At 47.0% G+C, this 22,609-nt stretch overlaps 1 protein-coding gene across 6 annotated transcripts in view; it reads right to left on the bottom strand.

Moving 5' to 3' along the window:
- CACNA1E (calcium voltage-gated channel subunit alpha1 E) overlaps window positions 1–22,609 on the bottom strand; it is a 584,956-nt gene that overhangs the window by 168,657 nt on the left and 393,690 nt on the right. For all 6 annotated transcript variants that reach the window (XM_077332237.1, XM_077332232.1, XM_077332235.1 and 3 more), the window contains exons 10-12: window positions 6,122–6,237; window positions 1,863–1,916; window positions 50–136 (exon numbers count right to left, since the gene is read on the bottom strand). In XM_077332237.1, the coding sequence (XP_077188352.1) occupies window positions 50–136; window positions 1,863–1,916; window positions 6,122–6,237 (257 nt within the window). The remainder of the gene's footprint in view (window positions 1–49; window positions 137–1,862; window positions 1,917–6,121; window positions 6,238–22,609) is intronic.

The raw sequence follows: 22,609 nt of genomic DNA, 5'->3' as shown, positions 1-22,609 counted from the left end.
CCAGGATGCAGAAGAACTGAGTCTGGAACAATAAAAGGCTGCAACTTACCCACAGAGGAGATATCCACACGCTCGTCGCTAGAGTCCCGGTTCATGGCTTCTGTCCGGTTTCTCTTGATGGTTGCCCTCCTAAGGACTGGGGAGGAAAGAAATGGGAGAAACTTCACACCCGTATGCTGCAGCAGCAGAAAGCACTGATCCACCCATGTAGAACTCCCTGACATCCCACCACCGTCTAGAGCAGGGGTAGTCAAACTGCGGCCCTCCAAATGTCCATGGACTACAATTCCCAGGAGCCCCCTGCCAGCGAATGCTGGCAGGGGGCTCCTGGGAATTGTAGTCCATGGACATCTGGAGGGCCGCAGTTTGACTACCCCTGCTCTAGAGCATGGGTGGCCACACTGTGGCTCTCCAGATGTCCCTGGACAACAATTTGTATGCGCTGCTGCCAGTATACTTGTCATTGTAGTCCATGAACATCTGGGGAGCCACAGTTTGACCACCCCACTCTAGAGTGTTTTGACAGTTTCAGATGTCATAGGCAGACTGATGTAGGTAGGTTGCTAGCTGCAGGGAAACCTACCGCTTGTCCTTTAGTCTAGACCCTCGGGCCTTTGTGGCTCATAAAAACAAGAAGGTAGAAGGACCACTCCAAGAAATAGTAAATCTACCCCTGTCCACAGGAATCTTCTTGGATGATCTGAAAGAGGCAGTGGTTCATCCCTTGCTGAAGAAACCATTGTTGGACTAGCGGGATTCAACCAATTACCATCCCATCTCACATCTAGCGTTTCTGGAGAAGGTAATTGAACGGGCTGTTGAGGACCAACTTCTAACATTCCTGGATGAAACATTGGCACGGGATCAATTCCAGTTCAGTTTCTATCTTAGTCATGGGGTAGAGATGGTTCTGGTTGCCTTGATGGATGATCTTCAGAGGCAGCTGGACCGAGGTGGGTCAGGGCTATGTGTATTACTTGACCTGACAGCAGTGTTTGATGTGGTAGACCACAAACTTCTTGTTCCCTACGTTGTTGATGCAGGGATTCAAGGAACAGCCCTTCAGTGTCTGGCCTCTCTCCTCAGCAGTCAAGGATAGAGGTTCGCTATCAGGGAGAATCAGTTGCACTGTTATTAACTCCAGTGTAGGGTTCTGCAGGGTGAGATCCTCTCCCCTATATTATTTAACATCTTTGTGCCCCCTCGTCCAGCTGGCCTTGAGCTTTAAGCTAGGATTCCATCATACAGCTCTATCTCCTGTTGAGTGCTCAGTTGGATGTCCCTCCGAGCTCATTAGTCCAGTGTTTGGAGGTGGTAGCAAGCCACCTGAAGCTGAATCCTTTGAAGACCGAGGTCCTGTGGCAGGGGAAGAAAGGGCCAGACCAGGAAGTGTGCCTTCCCAGGCTGGATGGAGTGCATCTTACAACTGCACAGACAGCCAGGAACCTAGGAGTGGTCTTCGATATCTCTTTAACCATAGAAGCTCAAGTCATAAAGGTAGCACATCTGGCCTTGTCCCACATTCGCCAAGCCAACTACAAGCACCTCAGGACACCTAGCCACTGTAACTCTCTCTACATGGGTCTTCCCTTGACCTTGCCCTGGAAATTGGGCTATTCAGTCCGGTATCCTACCGTCATGCAGTTTGCTAATCCACTACTGGACAGCGATGGGTGCTTGGTCACACCACAGGGACTGAAAACATGTACACAAGCACAAGAGCCAAATAATGGCCAATAAAACTCGTTTAAATCTTCAGTGTGGGTATACCCAAGGGTTTCCAAATACCATAGCATAGCTCCTGCCATTAGGCTTACAACTAAAGCAGTAGACTAGACCAGACTTCTTTAGGGTTTTCTTACCTTCTAAGGCTGATGTGCCAGAATTTTTGTTCTCTTCAGCCAGCATGACTTCCTCTACGTAAAGATGAACAGTTCAGGCATAGAGTCAACAAAAGCTGTGCGGCAGTTTATGAATTTTAATCCCCTGTTGCCCACTAAGTATATTGCGTTTTCATCAAACTGTCCCCTAAGCCATAAGACTAAGGACATAAAATCAGCACGACAGACAAGGTTGCTTTATTTATACAGGCATACTTATAACAGATATCCCCTGATACACAGAAATGTGATGGATGGGTGGGTGGGTGGATGGGTGGGTGGGTGGATGGATGGATGGATGGGTGGTTGGGTGGTTGGGTGGGTGAATGGGTGGGTGGGTGGATGGATGGGTGGGTGAATGGGTTGATGGACAAACAAAAAAACCCAAAACTTTAAGGCCATTCATGGTCTGGGCACAACTAACTTGAAGAACTGCCTATCTCCCTATGCCTCCCAAAGAGCCTTGCTCTCTATGGGTACTAATAGACTGATGATCCCTGGCCCACGTGAAGTGCATCTGGGCTCAACCAGGACAAGGGCCTTTTCAGTCCTGGCCCCTGCCTGGTGGAATGAGTTCTCGAACAATCCAAGGACCCTGTTGAAACTATCCCAGTTCCACAGGGACTATAAGATGGAGCTCTTTCGACAGGTATTTGGTCAAGGCTAGGAACGGAACTCCCCCCCCCCCTTTGTTTGTGTTACTTTCATGTTTTCTGTGTTACTTTCATGCCTCCCTCGTCTGCGGCAAATGACACCTCTCCACCATCTGGGCATTATCATATTTTGTATCTTACTGACCTCCCATGGTATGGTTAGGTATGGGGTTTGCCAGGCCGAAGAAGAACAAAACTGAGGGATGGGAAATTTGATGGGTTTACTCTGCTGCTGCTTTACTGGTATTTTTGTATTTTCCTGTGTATTTTTATTGTATTTTTATTGTCTTATTGAAAACCTGATGGTTTTATCTGTAATCCACCATGAGCCAGCCTGGCCAAGAGTGGCAGGGAAAAAAACTGAAATAATAAATTAAAAGAATAAAATAAACTCAGGCGCACATTCAATGTGTCTGATGACCCTTGGCCATCTCTTTGGTGGTAAGTCAAATCCTTATTTGCAGTGTGCAACTATTTAGATTTTTATGTGTAGAGAGAAAAACCTAGGTCTGAGGTTTTATCATCAGCCTTAGGGGAGCAGCATACAACCTTCCCCTCACCAGATCGCTGAATGTATTTAGGAGAGGTTGTTTCGCTTGGGCTTGGTTGCTGATGTAACCTTTAATTGGAATGCAGGACATCCTTGGTAAGCCTTTACCATTTTGGATTTTTTTTATTTTTGAAGGATTGGGAATGGCTTTTATAATGGTTGCCTCTTTTTTCTCAGGTGGAGAACATAATACTCCAGGTTGAGAGGGGACATGATAGCCCTCTTCAAGTATTTGAAAGGTTGTCACTTGGAGGAGGGCAGGATGCTGTTTCCGTTGGCTGCAGAGGAGAGGACACGCAGTAATGGGTTTAAACTTCAAGTACAACGATATAGGCTAGATATCAGGAAAAAAAATTCCACAGTGAGAGTAATTCAACTGTGGAATAGGCTGCCTAAGGAGGTGGTGAACTCCCCCTCACTGGCAGTCTTCAAGCAAAGGTTGGATACACACTTTTCTTGGATGCTTTAGGATGCTTAGGGCTGATCCTGTGTTGAGCAGGGACTAGATGGCCTGTATGGCCCCTTCCAACTCTATGATTCTATGATTCTATGATTCTATACTCTTAGCATTTGAGTGTCTTTAAAAGTTCATTAACTTACAATGAATGGTAACTGTTAGAATGTCTTGTTAGCCTAATTTTTTAGTTTTATTGTATGATGAAGAAAAGTTTATATATATATTGACGTTTTTGTTTTGTAGAAAATTGAATGCGCTCTTTAGTACTTATTGATTCATACTATGTCCTTGATTGTGGTGAGTGCTTTATATATTGTAAGGTGAGATTATACTATTAATACATTTTTGTATTAGAATTGTTACTCATAAGCCTTTTGTTACTTGTAAAATACTGTGAATTTTATTGTGCTCGGATCTCAACTGATGAAAGCGGTTTAGCAGGAAGGATAGTTTTGTGCGTCACCACGAGCAAAATAAAATTAAGAAAAAGACAGCAAGCGAGTATATTCATTGCATCATAAAACTGTTCTGTTTCATACACGGTTTTTCTCTATTGTGTTCAGTACAACCCCAAATACCCATTTGCCCCCCAAGATTCAGAACAGCCCTCAGCTTCTGTAAAGAATAATTTATCTACATCACCAGCAAGGAAGACACCAGATGAAGTAGAAGACATAAGGTGAGGCTGAAGACAACTTCATAGCATAAGGAAGAAACAGGTGGTAACACACAAAGGGTTGCTGTTCTTCCAGATTTGCCCTGAAAGTTGGCTTTAAAAGGGATTCATGGGAGTGACATCCATCAATGGCTACTAGACATGGGGAGTAAAGAGAACCCCCATATACAGAGGTAGCAAACCTCGTAATACTAGTGCTAGAAAGTGGAGTTGGCCTTTGTGCCCTGTTTTTTGGGGTCTCCATGGGCACGTTGATTGCTTTGTGGAAAAGGATTCTGGACTAGATGGACCCCTGGCCTAATCCAGTAGGGTCTCCTTACGTTCTCATCAAGTTGCACTCCTGGCAATGGACTAAAATCTGAGGTTGAAAAGACGGGATCCAGGGGAAAGTTTATTTTTCACTTGGCTTGAGTGTTTGCGATCAGTGTGCCACTCTTACTCCAACACAGGGATGAATATGTGAAGATTGAGGAAGAGTGGGGCCCCCCATGGCCACATCTGCTGGCCGAAAGGAGATGGGAGGGAAGCCTTCCTTTTGCAGTGTTTGGACCTGTGCAAAGCCACTGAGAAGTAGGGATGGGCGATACAGCTTGTATAAGTCCAAAAATACGTGAATCAATGCTGATCTGAGAACTCTGAGGGCTTATCTAAGCTGAATCACACATCCCGTCAGTTTAAATCAGTGGCATCAGAGAAGACTGACTTATTCAAGCTTGGTATGGCTGTTCCATGATTTGGTAAATTGAGAAAGACACTTGAGAATCAGCTGTTTGGTGGGGACTTTAAATGTCACCCTGCAAACCTCTCTGAAGCTGTGGAGAGCAGCCACTTCACAACCTCAGAGGGGTCTGCAGGGGGGGAAAGACCCCTCCAAACAGCTGATCCTGAAGATCAGCTGCTTAGTGGGGTCTTTAAATGCTTCCCCCAAAGACCCCTCCAATGCTACAGAAGGAGAGTCCTCTGTCCGCAGCCTCAGAAGTATCGGGACGGGACGGGGGTCCTGCCAAGCAGCTGTTCCTGAGGATTCTCTGCATCTGACTTCCCTGACCCTTCTGGGGACAATCCTGTATGCTTCCCTCCTTGCACAGCCATGGCTGTACTAGAAGGGCTGGCTGGAGGTATTTAAAGGGACTTAGGTCCTTTTAAATGCCCCCCATGCTGCCAAACTGCTGATCCCCAGAGAAGCTTCTCTCCACAGCAGGATTTGGCTGAATTGGTTCAAATTTCCTGAATCAGCCAGACTCGAATTAATACACCAAATCATTGATTTGGTTGATTCGAGTTGTACCAAATTAGGAAAACTTGAAAAGTACTGAATTTTTCCCCAGTGCACATCCCTCCTAAGCAGCTTTTAAAGATGAGTCCCTATGTGGGAGTGAAAGCTTCCTTCTGTCCCCACATGAAAATCCTGGAAGCTGTATTTAGAGGAGAAAATTGCCCTTTATCATGGAGGAAAAGATAATGTGAAATAGACTAGGGAGATCCGATATCTATTTTTCTCTCTGTTATGAATCTTGCTCTTATTAGCCTAACATCAATGTCAGAGTTACTCTAAAGCTAGTATGGGGTGAGGATAGCGAGCCCAATCTCCAAGTGGGACCTGGGGATCCCATGAAATTACAGCTCATCTGCTTTTTTGGTAGGGGATGATGCTATGGCACTGTACTCTACTATCCCATTCCCTGAGGTCCCTGTCTTCCCCTTCTACCCCACTGAGATCCCCATCTTCCCCTGGTCCCATCCCCAAGTCTCCAGGGGTTTCCCAGCCCAGGTAGAACCTGCTATCCTGAGCTAAGAGTAAAGTTGTTATAAAATATGTTAACATCACTGCCAATGGAATATAGTTACAGAATCAATATACTTCCGCAGAGCCCCTGGAAACGCCCCCATCCGGAGCCATCTTACCTGCTTTATCTATCCAGGCACGGTACCCATTCAGCTCCCGCTCGATCTGCTGCTGCCTCCTCAGCTTCATGAATGCCCGGCGATTCTCCACTCGCTCTCTCTCTTTGGCAAATTCCCTGTGGACGTGAAATTTCAAACACTGGTTAGAGGACATTTTCTTTGTCTGTCTGTTTCATGCTGCGACATCACAGCCATGGTAGAGGGTGGAAAGTGCCTGAATTGGGGCTTCCACAGGACAGTAGTGAAGGCAGCAGGAAAAGAAGAAAACCCAACATGAGACGGACTGACTCAGCCAAGGAAGTCCCAGTCCTCAGTTCGAAGAAAAAAAGTTGGTTTTTATACTCAGCTTTTCACTGCCTGAAGGAGTCTCAAAGCAGCTTACAATCGTCTTCTCTTCATTCTCACCACAACAGGCACCCTGTTGAGAGAGCTTCTGACAAGACTGCTCGGTGGGAACAGCACTATCAGGGCTGTGATGAGCCAAGGTCACCCAGCTGGCTGCATGTGGAGCAGCAGGGAATCGAACTCAGTGCGCTGGATTAGAAGTCGCCACTCTTAACCACAACAAACCTATTAACAGTGGGACGTTTGGGAGGTCATTAAGATGTAGGACAATAAAATCAGATTCCAGGAGCACCTTTAAGACCAACAAAGATTTATTCAAGGCATCAGCCTTCGAGTGCAAGCACTCTTCCTCAGACAAAGACTCTTCGTCAGAGTGCTTGCACTCGAAAGCTCACGCCAACAAATCTTTGTTGGTCTTAAAAGGTGCTACTGGACTCTGATTTTATTGTGCTACTTCAGACCAACACAGCTACTCATTTGAATCTATTAAGATGTAGGCTTTGCCATAAGCTGGAAGCAACTTGACAAAACTGAACATAGAAGATTTCCATATTACCATTTGAAACAGGATATTATTTGTTGCTGGCCCAATTTCGAGTAAAGAGATACAAGGACAGGGGTTTCATGCAGCAAATTTCCTTCCGCTAATGAGCCATCTCTGAAGCATTAAAAGCACTGGTACTTCCCCCACACCACTGCACTTTTTCACCACGCGATCTTCCTTGGTGATTTTTTTTTGCGTACATTCCAAGTTGAGTGTTATAATGCTAAGCCAGTATAGCACTTCTAACTTGGCTTTTTAAAAAAGTCTGTGGAAGATTGCATGGAGAAAAAGGGCAGGAGGAAAGAGTAGCATTGTGGGAAGCGCTCGGGAAATTTTAATCAGCACTCCACAGTGAGGGAGAAGCGCAATGAAGGGTAAGAATTCAGAAGACAGCAGCTTCCCTCAAAAGTAGCTCAACCATGAATCACAGAATCATGGAGTTGGAAGGGGCCATACAGGCCATCTAGTCCCACCTTCTGCAGGATCAGCCTTAAGCATCCAGGATAAGGATCTATCCAGCCCCTGCTTGAAGGCCACCAGTGAGGGGGTGGCCACCTCCTTAGGCAGCCCATTCCACTGCTGAACTATGCTGACTGCGAAAATTTCCTCCCTGATATCTAGTTAGTACCATTCAACATGTCAATTAAAACCCATTAGAATCATAGTAAGAATCATAGGGCTGGAAGCAAGCAGGATTGTCTGAACAGGTGAATTAATTCTGCTAGCAGCCAATTACTAAAAGGGGCCAGCTGAATAACAGGGGGGAAAATCCATTAGCGACCAGTTTACTAAAACGGAATACAAAGGCAGTTTGAAAATGGCCATACATAACCAGGACAGTGCTGGCAGTCATGTCAAGGAGAATTTCTATGAATTCAGAGATGCAGGGAAGTCGAGAGCGATCACAAAGCCCTCTGAGTTCAGAGAAGGAAAGGGGAATGCCACATTCTTACTTTAGCCATACCTGGTCTTTCTGTGTGTGTGCTTGTGTAGGTATGTACAGTGGGCTAAGAGGATGCATGCTGCCACTGTAATCTTCTTCTTCCTCCAGCCTGACCCTTCTACAGATCGACTGTAAGCAAGTCAGGGCCGTAGGAATCACATGGCAAATGCAAAGCTCTCCCCAAGAACTCCAAAAGCAGTTCAGCAAAAATGCTCCTGAAAATCCTCTAGGTTTGGGGAGGGCTGGAGTTCACAGGATTCCTGAGAGCCACCATAGGACCACAAAGTTTTCTGCCCAGCCCTCCTCATCCCGTCCAGGCCCAAACCCAACATTATAGGAAAACAAATCATGTGACTTGTCCATACCTCTCTCAAAGGGATCCCCTGGAATTTTGTCCTGCTAACCATCACCCACCCATCCCCACCACCTGTAACCCTCAGGTTGAGACGCCTCTCGTGGACAACTGCTGCACCTCCAACGGGCCATACGAAGCCTGAATTTGCAACCATGTAACAGAAGTGGAGTACAAAACAAGGAATGCCTCCCTTGGTGGGGCAGATGCTTCCCTCGCTTGCCTCTAAATGGTCTTTGCTAACTTTTACTTAGAGCCTTTTGTGGTGCAGAGTGGTAAGGCAGCAGACATGTAGTCTGAAAGCTCTGCCCATGAGGCTGGGAGTTCAATCCCAGCAGCCGGCTCAAGGTTGACTCAGCCTTCCATCCTTCCGAGGTCGGTAAAATGAGTACCCAGCTTGCTGGGGGGTAAATGGTCATGACTGGGGAAGGCACTGGCAAACCACCCCGTATTGAGTCTGCCATGAAAACGCTAGAGGGCGTCATCCCAAGGGTCAGACATGACCCAGTGCTTGCACAGGGGATACCTTTAACTTTTACTTCCCCTGGACAACTGAATAAAACTTTGCTTGAACAGAGCAAATTACGTGTGCAGGAGGGCTAAAGAAGTGCTTAGCTGGCAACAGAGGCACAGGCTGAAGAAACCGCAGGATGCTTTTGAAAGCCACTGCGAAATGTTGAACATGCTGGTTGACTAGGGTCGCCAAGTCTGTTAGGCCAGCGGGCAGCGGATGGGGAGAACTAACGGGGAGCAGGGAAGGTCCAGAGGAAAGAAGCCTGAAAAATACCAAAGTTTCCACATCACCTGGAAGTGACATTGGGATGTCTGTCATGTCCAGGGAGGAGGACATTCTGGTTTGGGGGCAAAACTCTATGGTACAATTAACTTCTTACCATAGAGTTTTGCCCCCCCATGTCACTAATATCCAACTATGTAGAAACATTACACTTTTTATGCTTCTTCCCTCCGATCCTCCCGCTCCTGGTGAATCAATTACTGGTTGTGATTCCCAACACATAAACACCAGGATTCTTGTCCATTTGGGGAGGGGATTTCTTCTAGTTTCTAAAACTCCTGAAGTGGGGGGGGAGGCACAAAACCAGGAAATCGGCAGCCCTATGGCTTAGAGTCCAGAGAATTAGGGAGAGTGGGCTGCTATAGGTAGCTCTTGGGGATAATCCAGAGCAGGGCTAATCAAACTGCAGACCTCCAGATGTCCCTGGACTTCAATTCCCATGAGCCCCTGCCAGCGAATGCTGACAGGGGCTCATGGGAATTGTAGTCCAGGGACATCTGGAGGGCCGGTTGACTACCCCTGATCCAGAGTGTTTGGGCTGTTGCCATCCTGTAGCCGACCCTGAGCTTCACTCTCCGCTCCTTTGCCGTATGCTGACATTTATAGGCAAAAAGGTTTTCTTCTCTGTCTCGCTGATACAAACACACTCGCCCGCATAACAGCCTGAGGAGTTGCTGATGGGGTGGGGGCGTGGATGCATTATTCAAACAAAATCAGAGGGTTTTCTTTCCCTGCTGCAGCCTCACAAGATCTGCCGAAGGTGGGGAAGGGTGGGCTGAAGGGAAGGCAGGAGAAAGGGAAAGAGAGAAGGAGTAGGAGCATCGTCAAAGTCCTGCTCACAACCCCCCCCCCCCGGCTCCTTGACTAATCTTCATCCCCAAGGGAATGAAGCCCCATGGAGCCCACACAATAGGCCTTGGCCTTCTTCCCCACCAAAGTTGACTTCCCTGTGTAGAAACAGGAGAAGGATGGGGAAAATATCATCCAGAGACCCTGAATGAACATTTGGTTCTTGATCTGCGTAGCTCTGATACCAACCCCTTGTGATTCCTTCCAAAAGAAATACCCAGCTCCAGTCTTGCGTCTTATCCCTCTACTCAGTGCAGGCTCAAGTGCTTTCTGCTGGTTGCTCTTTCAGAAGCAGAGCCACTTAATTTAGAAGAAGGCTGAGTGGAGTGGGAGGACATAAGTCAGAGGTGAAAGGGAGGAGGGTCATAAAGGCTATATAATTAGGGATGCCAGGTCCTCTTTGCTACTGGCAGGGGATGGGTTGTAGGGCTGCAGGATCCAGATTGGGAAACACCTGGACATTTGGGTATGGAGCCTGGGGAGGATAAGGACCTCAGTGGGGTACAGTGCCAGAGTCCACCCTTCAATATACCAATTTTCTCATGGAGAACGGATCTGTGTAGTCTAATGAGCTGTTCAGCTAGGGGAACCCCAGGTCCCATCTGGAGACTGGCATCCTTAGGAACTGATCTCTGTTGCCAGGAGATGACCTGTAATTCCAGGGGATCCCCAGGTCTCACCTGGAGGCTGCCACCTCTACATATAGGACAAAAAAACCCCAACAATCCATGCGTGCCCAGTATCTTCTATTTACACAATGAAGAATAAGTGATACAAAGTCTTATTTCCTGTTTCAATCTTGATATGGAATGAGAATAATCCATAGGAAATTATTCAGAGAAAAGTATTTCCAACAAGCAATGCTGCACAAATATATCGTCCAAGTAGTGTTGGACAAGGTGCCAGTATTCCTTTGTTTCACAGGAGGTTTTTTACAACAGCAAAGCTTCTAAGCGATATAAAGAATATAAAGAATTCCCAGCTCTGAAAGAGGAATAAGATCAATTGGTTGCATTTTGACACTTCCTTACTAAGGCGACCAAATGGAGGCATTTCTGTCATGAGTGCATCTGGCCTCTGGCTCCTTCAAGGTTAGAGGAAAGCCTGGAAATGGGGAAGCCGGCTTGAAGACCTCCAGCAAGAGAGAGCTCAGCTGTCCCCTCGGCTTCCTTATCAAACCGCTCTTATAATTACAGTTATAATAATTGTAAAACCCAACTTTATTTGTAATGATCCCTGGATTAATAGGGTCATGTTTTCGGACCCTTGGCTGGAACAGCTATTGGCTCCTTAAGAGGTTTTAGGGATTATTATGTTGCCACCTACTTTTTCATTTCTATTCAATTTGTATTGTTTAAGTGGCTTTATGGCCTTTGATATGGCAATTTTTACATGGTAAACCGCCACGAGACGGCCTGTGGTGTGGCGGTATAAAAATCTAAATCATAGGCCTGGCAGTACAGCTCTGTTTTGCAGGCCCTTTGGAACAGTTTAAGGTCTCAGAGGGCCCTAATCTCTTCAGGGAGAGCCTTCCACCAGGTTGGAGCCAGTACTGAGAAGGCCCTGGTTCTGGTCAAAGGCAGTTCTACTGCCTTTGTTAGAAAGTTCCTCTTTAGTATCCGACTACAGTCCTTCATAATTTAGTTCTGGTTGATCTCACTTTGTCCTATGGGACGACAGAGAATTATTTGTCCTGTTCCAGGTTGCTATAGAGATTGCTGCAGGTCACTGCTACAGAACTCCACTTGCAACGGGATGGAATGACCAATGTAGAAAGATGAGCAGTGAAAACTGAATAGCTGAGCCCAGCCAGTGTGGTGCAGATTTAGCCCAGCTAGAACTCAGTGGTTGTGGACTTCCATCGCTTTCTGGAATGAGGGACTTCTCAAGGTAGGGTGTATGAGTAATAAAAGCCCCCCTTTCATTTTAAAGAGAATCAAATAATAATAATACATTAATCCTCTCTCTCTGCTCAATGTATTATTATTGTTTATTAAAGTTCCATATTGGCCAACCAAAATGGCTCAGGGTGGTGTACATAATACGGTTAGGAATTAACAATGAAACCAACACAATAAATAACCATCAAACACTAACAGTATAAAAGGTGATAATAACATAAGAATTTAGCAGCATTTAGGTAACAGCAGCCTCCAAATTATTCACTGCCCGTAAGTCTCCAGGCTAGATAACTCTCTGTGGGGGGTGTTTAGTACAGGGAGGCCATAGATATTATTAAGTCATTGGCACCAACCCAAAGCTTGATGGAACAGCTCGTCTTGCAGGCTCTGTGGAACTGTGTCAGCCCCAACAGGGACCAGATCTCCTCCAGGAGCTCATTCCACCAAGAAGCAACTGACTTATGGGGTGTCTGGGGCAAATAAGAGCCAGAAGTGGTTTGCCCTTGTCTTCCCTGGCAGTGTTTTCCTGAATACCCCCCCCCAAGGTGTTGACCCTACTTAGCTTCTGAGATCAGGATAGACCCTACCATTCCGCATGCCCCTGCTTTATGCACCCGCACGAAACACATTCTCCAAAATACATTTGTCTCATTTACACATTAAGCTTTATGTGACACACACCTTTAAAAGGCAATCGGGTGCTCTAATTGGGTTTATTGATCAAGGTGGGCAGCTGTGTTAGTCTGTCTGGAGCTGAAGAAAAGGGTACAGGAGCACTGTGAAGAATAGCAGCATTTGTGGAAAGGCATGAGTGTTTGTGAATCATGCTTCACTTCTCCAGGTGGGTTTCATAGGAAGAGGGTGTTGTTACTCATGACATAGGCAGAAAAATGTCAAGGTCCTTCACAAATTCAACACTCACAGATACAACAGTTACTTAGCAGTAACTAGGGCAGGGGTGGCCAAACTGCGGCCCTCCAGATGTCCATGGACTACAATTCCCATAAGCTGGCAGAGGCTTATGGGAATTGTAGTCCATGGACATCTGGAGGGCCGCAGTTTGACTACCCCAGTTTAAGACCAACAAAATGTTAGTCAAGGTACAAACTTTTATCTGCACAGACCATGAAATGGGAGTTACAAGACTTATACACGTGGTCTTGTAACTCCCAGTTCATTGCCCGAGGACGTGTGCTGTGTACCTGAAAGCTTACATTTTGAATAAAACTTTGCTGGTTATAAAAGTCCCACTGGATTTGTTCTGATCCAGGCATCCTGTTAGCCTAGAATTATTTCAGAGGGGGGCAGGGAATCGGATCTGCTCCTTTTCTGGTGGTGCTTCATCAGGCACAAATCTAGGTTTGAAATCTCGTGATGAGCTACGGAGGTCAAGGAGAAGTGAGAATGTAGGAGCTACAACACAAAGCCATTTCACTGTTCTTTACGCAAGGGGTAGTCAAATGCTCGCAGGGGCTCATGGGATTTGTAGTCCCATGAACATCTGGAGGCTCACAGGTTGACTACACCTGCTTTACGCCACTGAGGTGCCTTAGCAGATAAACTGGATCACGTGACCCCTCATCTACACAAGGAGCAAAAGGAAAGGGGAGTAAGGGAAAGGGGAGTAAGGGAAATCAGTATTGTACTCCTGCTCAGCAGGTTTCTCTCATTTGGTGCACATACAGCTTTGTTTACCGATTCAGAGCCTCTCCTTGTTGTCATGGTAACCCAGTCAGAAACGCACAGACAGAAACCTCCCCTTATGGGATGGCTTGAAAACATATAATATTTTAATACAGATGCACAAACATAAGCCTTGGCGCAAACATGCAAACACGCTTTTCTCTGCTAGGAGTCTCAAAGCGGCTTGCAATCGCCTTCCTTTTCCTCTGCCTACCACGGACGCCCTGTGAGGTGGGTGAGGCTGAGAGAGCCCTGAGATTACTGCTCTGTGAGAACAGTTTTATCAGTGCTGTGATGAGCCCAAGCTCACCCTGATGGCTGCATGTGGGGGAGCGCAGAATCAAACCAGGCTTTCCAGATTACAAGCCGCCGCTCTTAACCACTATGCCAGGCTGGAAATCTAAGACTCTCTTTATACCAGTGGTTCTCAACCTGGGGGATGGGACCCCTTTGGGGGTCGAACGACCCTTTCACAGGGGTCACGGGAGGGCAAGCAGCTTGACTGGGAGGGTGCCATCTACACAACAGCCTTGCGGGATAGATCGAGATACAGCGTTCGTCTGTCTGGAGCAGCGGAGAAGAGCAAGATCGGCATGGTGGGACAAGAGGCAGAACTGAACTGAGAAACAATCATGAACCATGGATCTTCATGCCATTGGTCAGTTCTGGTTTAATTTCTGTGAAAGAGCACTTGCATAATTTTAGGGTTGGGGGTCACCATAACATGAGGAACTGTATTAAAAGGTCGTGGCATTAGGAAGGTTGAGAACCACTGCTTTACACAGTGGATGAAACTGACTTGCTTTTCTAACCCCTTGGTAGACCTGGTCAGTTTCATTATCCTTACTCTAGGTAAGTGATTTTAATGCATTCGTTTCAACTGAGAGCGAATCTGGCCAATACTTTCTTGGTCACGAAGTTGTGCACTTTTAGGATTTTTAAAAAATACAAAGTCCCAAACTGTGGGGAGCTCATTCCCGAATGAAGAGAAACTGTTATTCTCCATGGTGGTGGAGCCAGCGATCATGGTGGCCCCGGCAGTGGCAGAGGAACGAGCAGCCCTCACAACAGCTGTGGCCTGGGTCCAGCTGCCAAAGATGTCTGCTGGCAGAGCAAGCAGGACTCCGTGTAGCCGTGGCTGGGTGCCAAAGGCGGGTGTTGGTGTCAACACAGCAAGTAGGACTGAGCAAAGCCACGGCCTGGGGGCAGGGCCAAGCGCTGAAGATGGGCGGCAGACTGAGCAGGACTCAGCACTGGCCCTGGCCAGCTTCAGCCATGCCCATTATGTGGAATGGGTTTCCACATAATGGATGAAAATCCACTGGTTGCTAAATTTTTTATTTGTTTTTCGATTTATATCCCACTCCTTCCAGCCCAAATCCGATTTTCTGGACCAGCCCTGCCCCTATTCCCAATCCAGATAATTCAGCCCACCTATCACCAGGCCAAGCAGCAATAGGAATCCATAATGTATATGCAAGACATCCACTGTAAAAAGTAAATGTTTAATGTACTTAAAAAAATGAGCCAACAGACAGGGAGGGGAGGTAGCAGTAGATGAGTCAGGAGTAGCAGGGGGGAAACCTGGCATATGCAGTCAAGTTGATTTTTTTGGGGGGGGGAGGAGATATAATGGAGAACATATATAATTTGAATATAAATGAACAGTTTGTTAAACTGTTTGTTCTCTTGTGCAGATTGCAATTTGCCCAGGCTTGAGAACTGATGGGGTGTCTCCCTTAAAGAACTATTCTGGACTTGGGTGCCCCAAGAAAAAGGCTGGAAGAGCAGCAGAGGGAACAAAAGGTGTGGAAGGAAAAGCCTGGAAATTGGAACCCAAAAGCATCTCTGTGCATTCCAAATTTTCAAATGTTTGAACATCAAGCAAACTAAACATTCAACACGCAGCTTGCGGGATGGAATTAGGCAGAAATGGTTGGGCCGACTGGGGTTGTGGGAGGAGGGTTGGGATTTGATTATCGATTGTATGATTTCATTGTGTTTTTTATCATTTTGTTGTAAATTGACAAAAGCCAGTGGGACCAAGAGCAGTGATCAAGAAGCTTAATAAATAAGAAACTTCTGCATAACGACAAAGTCCCTTTCTCAATAGAGGCTGAGCCAACCCAGTGTCAGAGGAAGAAGAGTTGGGGGGTTTAGTACATCACTTTTCACTATCCGGAGTCTCAAAGCGGCTCCCAATCGCCTACCCTTCCCCTCCCCACAACAGAAACTCTGTGAGGTAGGTGAGGCTGAGAGAACTCTGAAAGATCTGTGGTCACCCAGATGGCTGCACGTGGAGGAACGGGGAATCACACCCGGTTCTCCAGATTAGAGGCCGCCGCTCTTAACCACGACACCAAGCTGGCTCCTCAACGACAACCACTGCTCAACCTACAATTCATCATCCTAGGGCCTACCCTGCAAAAGCAGCTTGCATAGCGCCACACGCATTTGACACACACCACAGAGAGGAGGGGGCCTCTGTCTCTCCATGGCTTCATTTGCCACCTCAAATGAATCGCCTGCAGCTGTAATTGGGCTAATCTTTCTATCCAGCCAGACATTTGGCTAACAGAGGTATACTCTTTTAGGCTTTTGGCATCCAGGTTGGTGGAATGCTGGACAAAGCTATAAAAAGAAAGGATAGTATGACAGAGCTAAGTACCAAGAGCCCATTGTCTTGGCTGTGAAGACATGAGTTCCCAAATGTGCCAAGGCAAATACCAGCTGGCCTGGAGGCTCAACAGCATCTTCGGCTCTTGTTTGACATATAATAAAATGAAAAGTCAACCTTACTTTAGTTCAATATTTCCAAAAGATATCTCATGGCTTATTACAATAAATACTTGTGAATACATGCATGCACTGCGTTATTCTTCTGAACCACTTTCCCCAATGTGGGCAGGAGCGATGCCAGGTGAAAAAGGAGAGGGAGGGCAGGAATTTTTCATCTGTCTGAAGAGTCTTTGGATCTACCTTTCCTCTCCCCAAATATGAACACGCAGGATTGGACACCGAAATAATGACTTCAGAAATGCTAAGCCACCCCCATCTCTTTGCCTCCTACAGTGGGTTCTGAATGGCCAGTTAAGAACGTTCCAGGTTGCTGATTCAAAAGTTTTATTTAGCAACCAGCGGTTTGCCAGGCAATCTAAAAGTCGGCTGCACAGCTATTGTTAAAACTGCCCAGCCCCAAGACATGGATATCACCATCAGGAGGAGGATTGCAGACGATCCAGGAAAGGATGTACTAAAAGAAACAAAGGTCAGGGGGACAAACACAAGTTGGAAGCTCTAGCAAAGGAAAGGACAACAGAAGGAGGTGGTAAAGGTAGGAGTTTGAGATAATAAAAAAGGGGGTAAAGGGAAGAGAAATCCAAGAAGTGTAACAGAGGCAAGCTCCAGGGAGCTTGGTTCAAAGGATGCCAACGCTAGCCCTGGACAGGAAAGAGAAATCCAAGTGCAGACTCACCAGCCCATTCAGCCTGATTTAGGGATGCCAACCTTCAGCTTGACGTAGGCATTCTAGTTTTCAGAGTGGGGATCCCCTGGATTTATAGCTCATCTCCAGACTACAGAGATCAGTTCCCCTGGTGAAAATGGATGCTTTGGAGGGTTGGTCCCCAGCCTTTTTTGGGCCGGGGACCGGGGGAGGGGAGAAAGGGAGGCCCGGGGATTGGGGAGGGGAGAGGGAGGTGCGGGAGATGGAGAGAGGCACAGGCACAAACTCAAGGGGGGAGACGTGGGCGCAAACGCACAGTTGCAGAGCTGCCGCACCTGCGCATTTGCGCCTGTGCCTCCCCCCTCAGCGTGGTGCTCGCCGGTGAGTGCAAATATGCAGGCTGCTGCACCTGTGTGTTTGTGCCCACGCCCCCCCCCGTGGTGCAGGCCACGCTGCAGGGGGGGAGGCGCACTCACTGGCATGCCAGTGCTTGCGCCTCCCCCCCCCCCCGCTGCGACCTGGTAGCGGTCCACGGTCCGGGGGTTTGGGAATGTGGCTTTGGAGAATGGACTCGATCACATTACACTCAATTGAGGTCCCTTCCTCTCTCAAATCCCACCCAATCCCAGTTCCAACCCCCCCCCAAAAAAAAAACTCTACTGGTATTTCCCACATCAGTATTGGCAGTCCTACCAACAACACAAGGCAGGGACACCAGTCTCCAGGCGGGACCTGGGGATCCCCTGGAATTATACTTTATCTTCAGACTAAAGAATCAGAATCATAGAATCATAGAGTTGGAAGGGGCCATACAGGCCATCTAGCCCAACCCCCTGCTCAACGCAGGATCAGCCCGAAGCCTCCTAAAGCCTCCTAAAGAGATCAGTTCCCCTGGAGAAAATGGCTGCTTTGCAAGGTGGACTCCAAAACATTATACTCCACTGAGCTTCCTCCCTACCCCAAATCCTGGCTCTTCCCCCCAAATTTCTCAACCCAGATCTTGTAACCTTAGCTTGACTCCATTACCAGGTGCTCAGTAAAGAGTACAGGACTCTTTACAGGTGCAGCAGCCTGCATATTACTGAGGAAACTATCCCACACATAGTGCAATGTCATACTTCCAAATTCTATCACTTCTGTTTGCTATAGCTCTCATCTTTGAAAAGTGAAATCAAAGAGGTTCATTCATTGGGTACGGCTGCCTTCTTCCCCTTCTAAACTGAAGCAAGACGAGAATCAACCATGATTCAGAACAGAAGGAGCAGTGAGGAGGACTTGGAGTCCCCTCTTGCCTCGTCAGCAGAAATGGATCCAGTACGAGGCAACAACGTTTACAGGCATGGAGATTTTGACCAGCATTCCCCCTCTCCTAACCCAGATTCCATCCCTGTTTAAAGGCTGAGCTGCAAAACAACCTTTAGTTCAAAATACAAACATGTTTATTATAATTACGTGCACATAATTAAAAAGGATAAAATCTCAGGGGTATATACTGTAGAGTCATTGTTAACACGTGGAATGCATAAGGAACAAAAACCAGATGAGTTTTGACTCCTGTCTTCCTGCAATTGTGTTTAAATGTAATTGTGTACAGTATAAAATTGGGGAAGGCACTGGCAAACCACCCCGTATTGAGTCTGCCAAGAAAACGCAGGAGGGCGTCACCCCAAGGGTCAGACATGACCCGGTGCTTGCAGGGGTGATACCTTTACCTTTACCTTACAGTATAAAGTATAAAATCAGAGCTTGCTAGGTGGTAAAAAAAGTCTAGAAAGTGAAGCTTATTGGTGGCCCCAGAGAGATCTGGCTGGCCTCGACTATAGCCAGGGTTTTTTAGGTCTTGATTCTGCCAGGTGGAATGAGTTGCCAGAGGAGAGGTGCCATGTAGAAGATGGAGCAGAGTTGTTCTCTCTTGCCCCGGAGGGACAGACCAGAACCAATGGGATGAAATTTATTCAAAAGCAATTCCGTCTCAACATCCGGAAGAGGTTCCTGACAGAGCGGTTTCTCAGTAGAACAGGCTTCCTCGGGAGGTGGTGGGTTCCCCTTCTTTGGACATTTTTAAACAGAGGCTGGATAGCCATCTGATGGAGAGGCTGATTCTGTGGCGGCATGGCAGGTTACAGTGGATGAGCAATTGGGTTGTGAGAGTCCTGCATAGTGCAGGGGGTTGGACTAGATGACCCATGAGGTCCCTTCCAACTCTATTATTGCATGATTCTATGCGATCCGGGCCCTAATGGAGCTGTCAAAGTTTTGCAGGACCTGAAAAATGGCACTCTTCTACCAAGCCTATGGTTGAGCACAAACTGGCCTAGAAATACTATGGGCCTCTCCCCCCCCCCCCCCGAGGCCTCCCCTCTATAGGGGGCTTGAATTTGCCAGCTAAATTGCAGCAATCATGAAATCAATTGCATTTTATTGTGTTTTTGCATTTAAAAAAATGTATACCATTGTTATAAACCACCCCGAGCCCTTCATTAGAGAGGGGTGGTCTATAAATTGAACTATAAAAAGAGCCTATGTCTGGGCTTATATTTTTGTTAAGAAGCATTTCCTCATAGCTGCTGTGGAGCTGCAGGGAACACAGGGAAAACAGGCAGAAATAACTGGGGAAAGGCCCAAGGTATAGTTCGGCTCAAAGGCTGCAGGCGCTCAGGGATGGGGAGGGGCTTTGCCAAGCAATGACTGGCAAAAACACCCTGGAAAGAAAGAGCTGAGTTTGCGAGGATAATTTCGCTTGTTTTCCCAGGTCCATTTGACTACAATGACTTGGCTGTGGGTTTGGTTCAGTTCCCGACTCCCTTCCTCATCGCCTGCATGAATCTGATCGTAATGAAGAGAGATCCAAGTGCATAGCCATGCTGGTCTGCACCAGCAGAGCGGAGTCAGAGCCCTTTAAAACCAGAAAAAGTTTTATTCGAGGTGTAAACTTCCATGCGCATAGATCCAAGTGAGTAGCCGCCGGTGTGAAGCAGCAGAGCAAATCTAGAGTCCAGGGGCACCTTTAAGAATAAAACTTTGTGGGTCTTAAAGGTGCCACTGGACTCTAGATTGGTGCATGCACACTTCCTCAGACACAATGAAATGGGAATTGCCACTCCAGGCTTACAGGCAGCGGGTATATTAGCAGTAAACTAGTAAAAAGCATAATGAGGATATTTACCAGATTCAGGGATTAAACAGGAAGGCACAGGCAACTGGCCAACTTCAACGATCCCTCCATGATTGAGCGGAGAGTGGCAAGAGAGTGGAGACAGGGTCTCAGCCAATGACTCTTGGCATTTGAGTGGAGGAGCGGGGAATCAAACCTGGCTCCCCAGATTGGAGGCTGTCGCTCTTAACCACCACAGTGAGTCACTTTGCGTCCCTTTTGGGGGTGGTTGGGGTGAAGTGGGAGGTTTTTTTTTTTTTTTTAATGCTATGTCTGTTTTTACTCTGGTAAAACATGTTGTAGCCTCCATGGGCTAGCTGGTCTGGGAGTGGCAGCATATACATTAAACAAATTTAATTATTTGTTACAAATTATTTGTTACAAATAAGAGAAAGGTGGGATATAAAGTAAATAGCAATAAAAAAAATACCCCCTACTCGACAAAGACACATAGAAGAAGAAGAAGAAGAAGAAGAAGAAGAAGAAGAAGAAGAAGAAGAAGAAGAAGAAGAAGAAGAAGAAGAAGAAGAAGAGTTGGTTCTTATACGCCGCTTTTCTCTACCCAAAGGAGTCTCAAAGCGGCTTACAGTTGCTTCCTTTTCCTTTCCCCACAAGAGACACCTTGCGAGGTGGGTGAGGCTGAGGGAGCCCGGATATCACTGAAGAAGAAGAGTTGGTTCTTATATGCCGCTTTCTCTACCCAAAGGAGTCTCAAAGCAGCTTACAGTCGCCTTCCCTTTCCTCTCCCCACAACAGACACCCTGTGAGGGAGGTGAGACTGAGAAAGCCCTGACATTACTGCTCGGTCAGAACAGTTTCCTCAGTGCTGTGGGGAGCCCAAGGTCACCCAACTGGCTGCATGTGGGGGAGTGCAGAATCTAACCCAGCGTGCCAGATTAGAAATCCGCACTCCTAATCACTACACCAAACTGGCTCTCTGGACACACCTAACATATAGAAATCAGTATTATCTACACCCTTGCAGGCCTGCAGCATACATGCTTGCTGCATCGTTCCGTCACAATACTGCAGCCGGCGAAAAGTTTTTAGCACGTGAACAGATCACAGGGAAGTCCGCTTTCCCTTCCGCACCCCCGCCACCACACTCAATTGCTGCCTCAAAAGGGCATGATTATGAGGAACAAATGGCGGGATTCTTTCAGGACGCTAAACGTCTCACTCCTGCGAGCGCCCAGCAGCAAGCTTCCCTCTCAAAAAAGGAGCACTGAAGAATTACTGTGTCTGCCCCAGGAGGGAGTTGGGGTTTATTAGTCAGGCTGAGCCATTACACACTTTAGAGCAGCGTGTGGGCATTTGTGTGAGCGTACGTGTGTGTGTGTGTCTGTGTGTCTGTGAGCGTATGGATATGACGGGCAAGATGTGAGTGTTCCCAGAATGCTTTGCTGGAGGTCCCTAGATGATTCAAGGGTTTTTTTAATTTCGGCTCCGGAAGGTTGTTTCCCACTGTTTATCATGAAATTACTCTCCCCAGCTCCCCGCCCAGTCTCTGGATGTCAGGCTAAAAAAGGGTTTTTGTTCCATCCTACATTTGCAGGCTCGAGGGTGTAGCAAAAGGGCCAAGAGAAAGGGAGAGAGACGAAGGAGGCGGACAGGGAAATGGAAAGCCAATGCAAGTTTCGAGAGGCAAGAAGGGTTCAAAAGAGGAGAGCGGGCGAGGCGAGGCTTTGACTAGCCGTTTGCAAATAAACCTTGCAACAGTGGTTCCCAAACCTTTTCCGGCTGCCCTCCCCCTTGGTTCCCCGACCATCTCCCCAGTGCACCCCACCCACACATACACACACACCTCTTTCCAGGGGTTAGGTCTACTGCAGCACACTATATTGCCGACACCCCCTTTTTAGTTGTTGTGCAATGGCCGTATTTTAGACTGGAAAATATATATTAGTTATTTGTAAAAGCCACTTTGAGTCCTCACTGGGGGGAAACAGGGAGGGGGAGGGAGAGAGAGAGACAGACAGACTGAAGCAAGCAATGGAAAATCCCTTGGCCAGGAGCAAGCAGGAGAAGGCTTCCAGCCTCCGGAAGATTGAGTTTTTTGGGGAAGGGTTGTCAACTCTGGGTTAAGAAATTCCTAGAGATCTGGGATGGAGCCTGGGAGGGACAGAGTCTGAAGAGGGGAAGTAGCTCAGCAGGAATATGATCACAAACAGCCCCTCTTCTGAATATAAAATACAGAAGAAGAAAAGTATAGTAACAGAGACATAGCAATTCTTAGATGAGCAGTGTGAGCAGTGTGATGAGCAGTGTGAGCAATTCTTAGATGATACATGGATGCAGGACTAGGCTGGCAGACCTAACAATGGTTTTTAAGAAATGAAAAGCAGCCTTAACAGAATATAATTTTGAGAAAAATGGAAAGAGGAATGCGATGTTGAGTCCTAACCCTGTTGGCGTTACCTGTTCCAAGTTGTTCCTCAAACGTATAATACCCTTCTGAGGTTCAAGGAACGTATTT

Source organism: Paroedura picta, chromosome 4, assembly GCF_049243985.1.
Source record: "Paroedura picta isolate Pp20150507F chromosome 4, Ppicta_v3.0, whole genome shotgun sequence".
Classification (NCBI taxonomy): domain Eukaryota; kingdom Metazoa; phylum Chordata; class Lepidosauria; order Squamata; family Gekkonidae; genus Paroedura; species Paroedura picta.
Note: the sequence above shows the minus strand (reverse complement) of the source record. Positions and strands in the feature narration are given on the sequence as shown.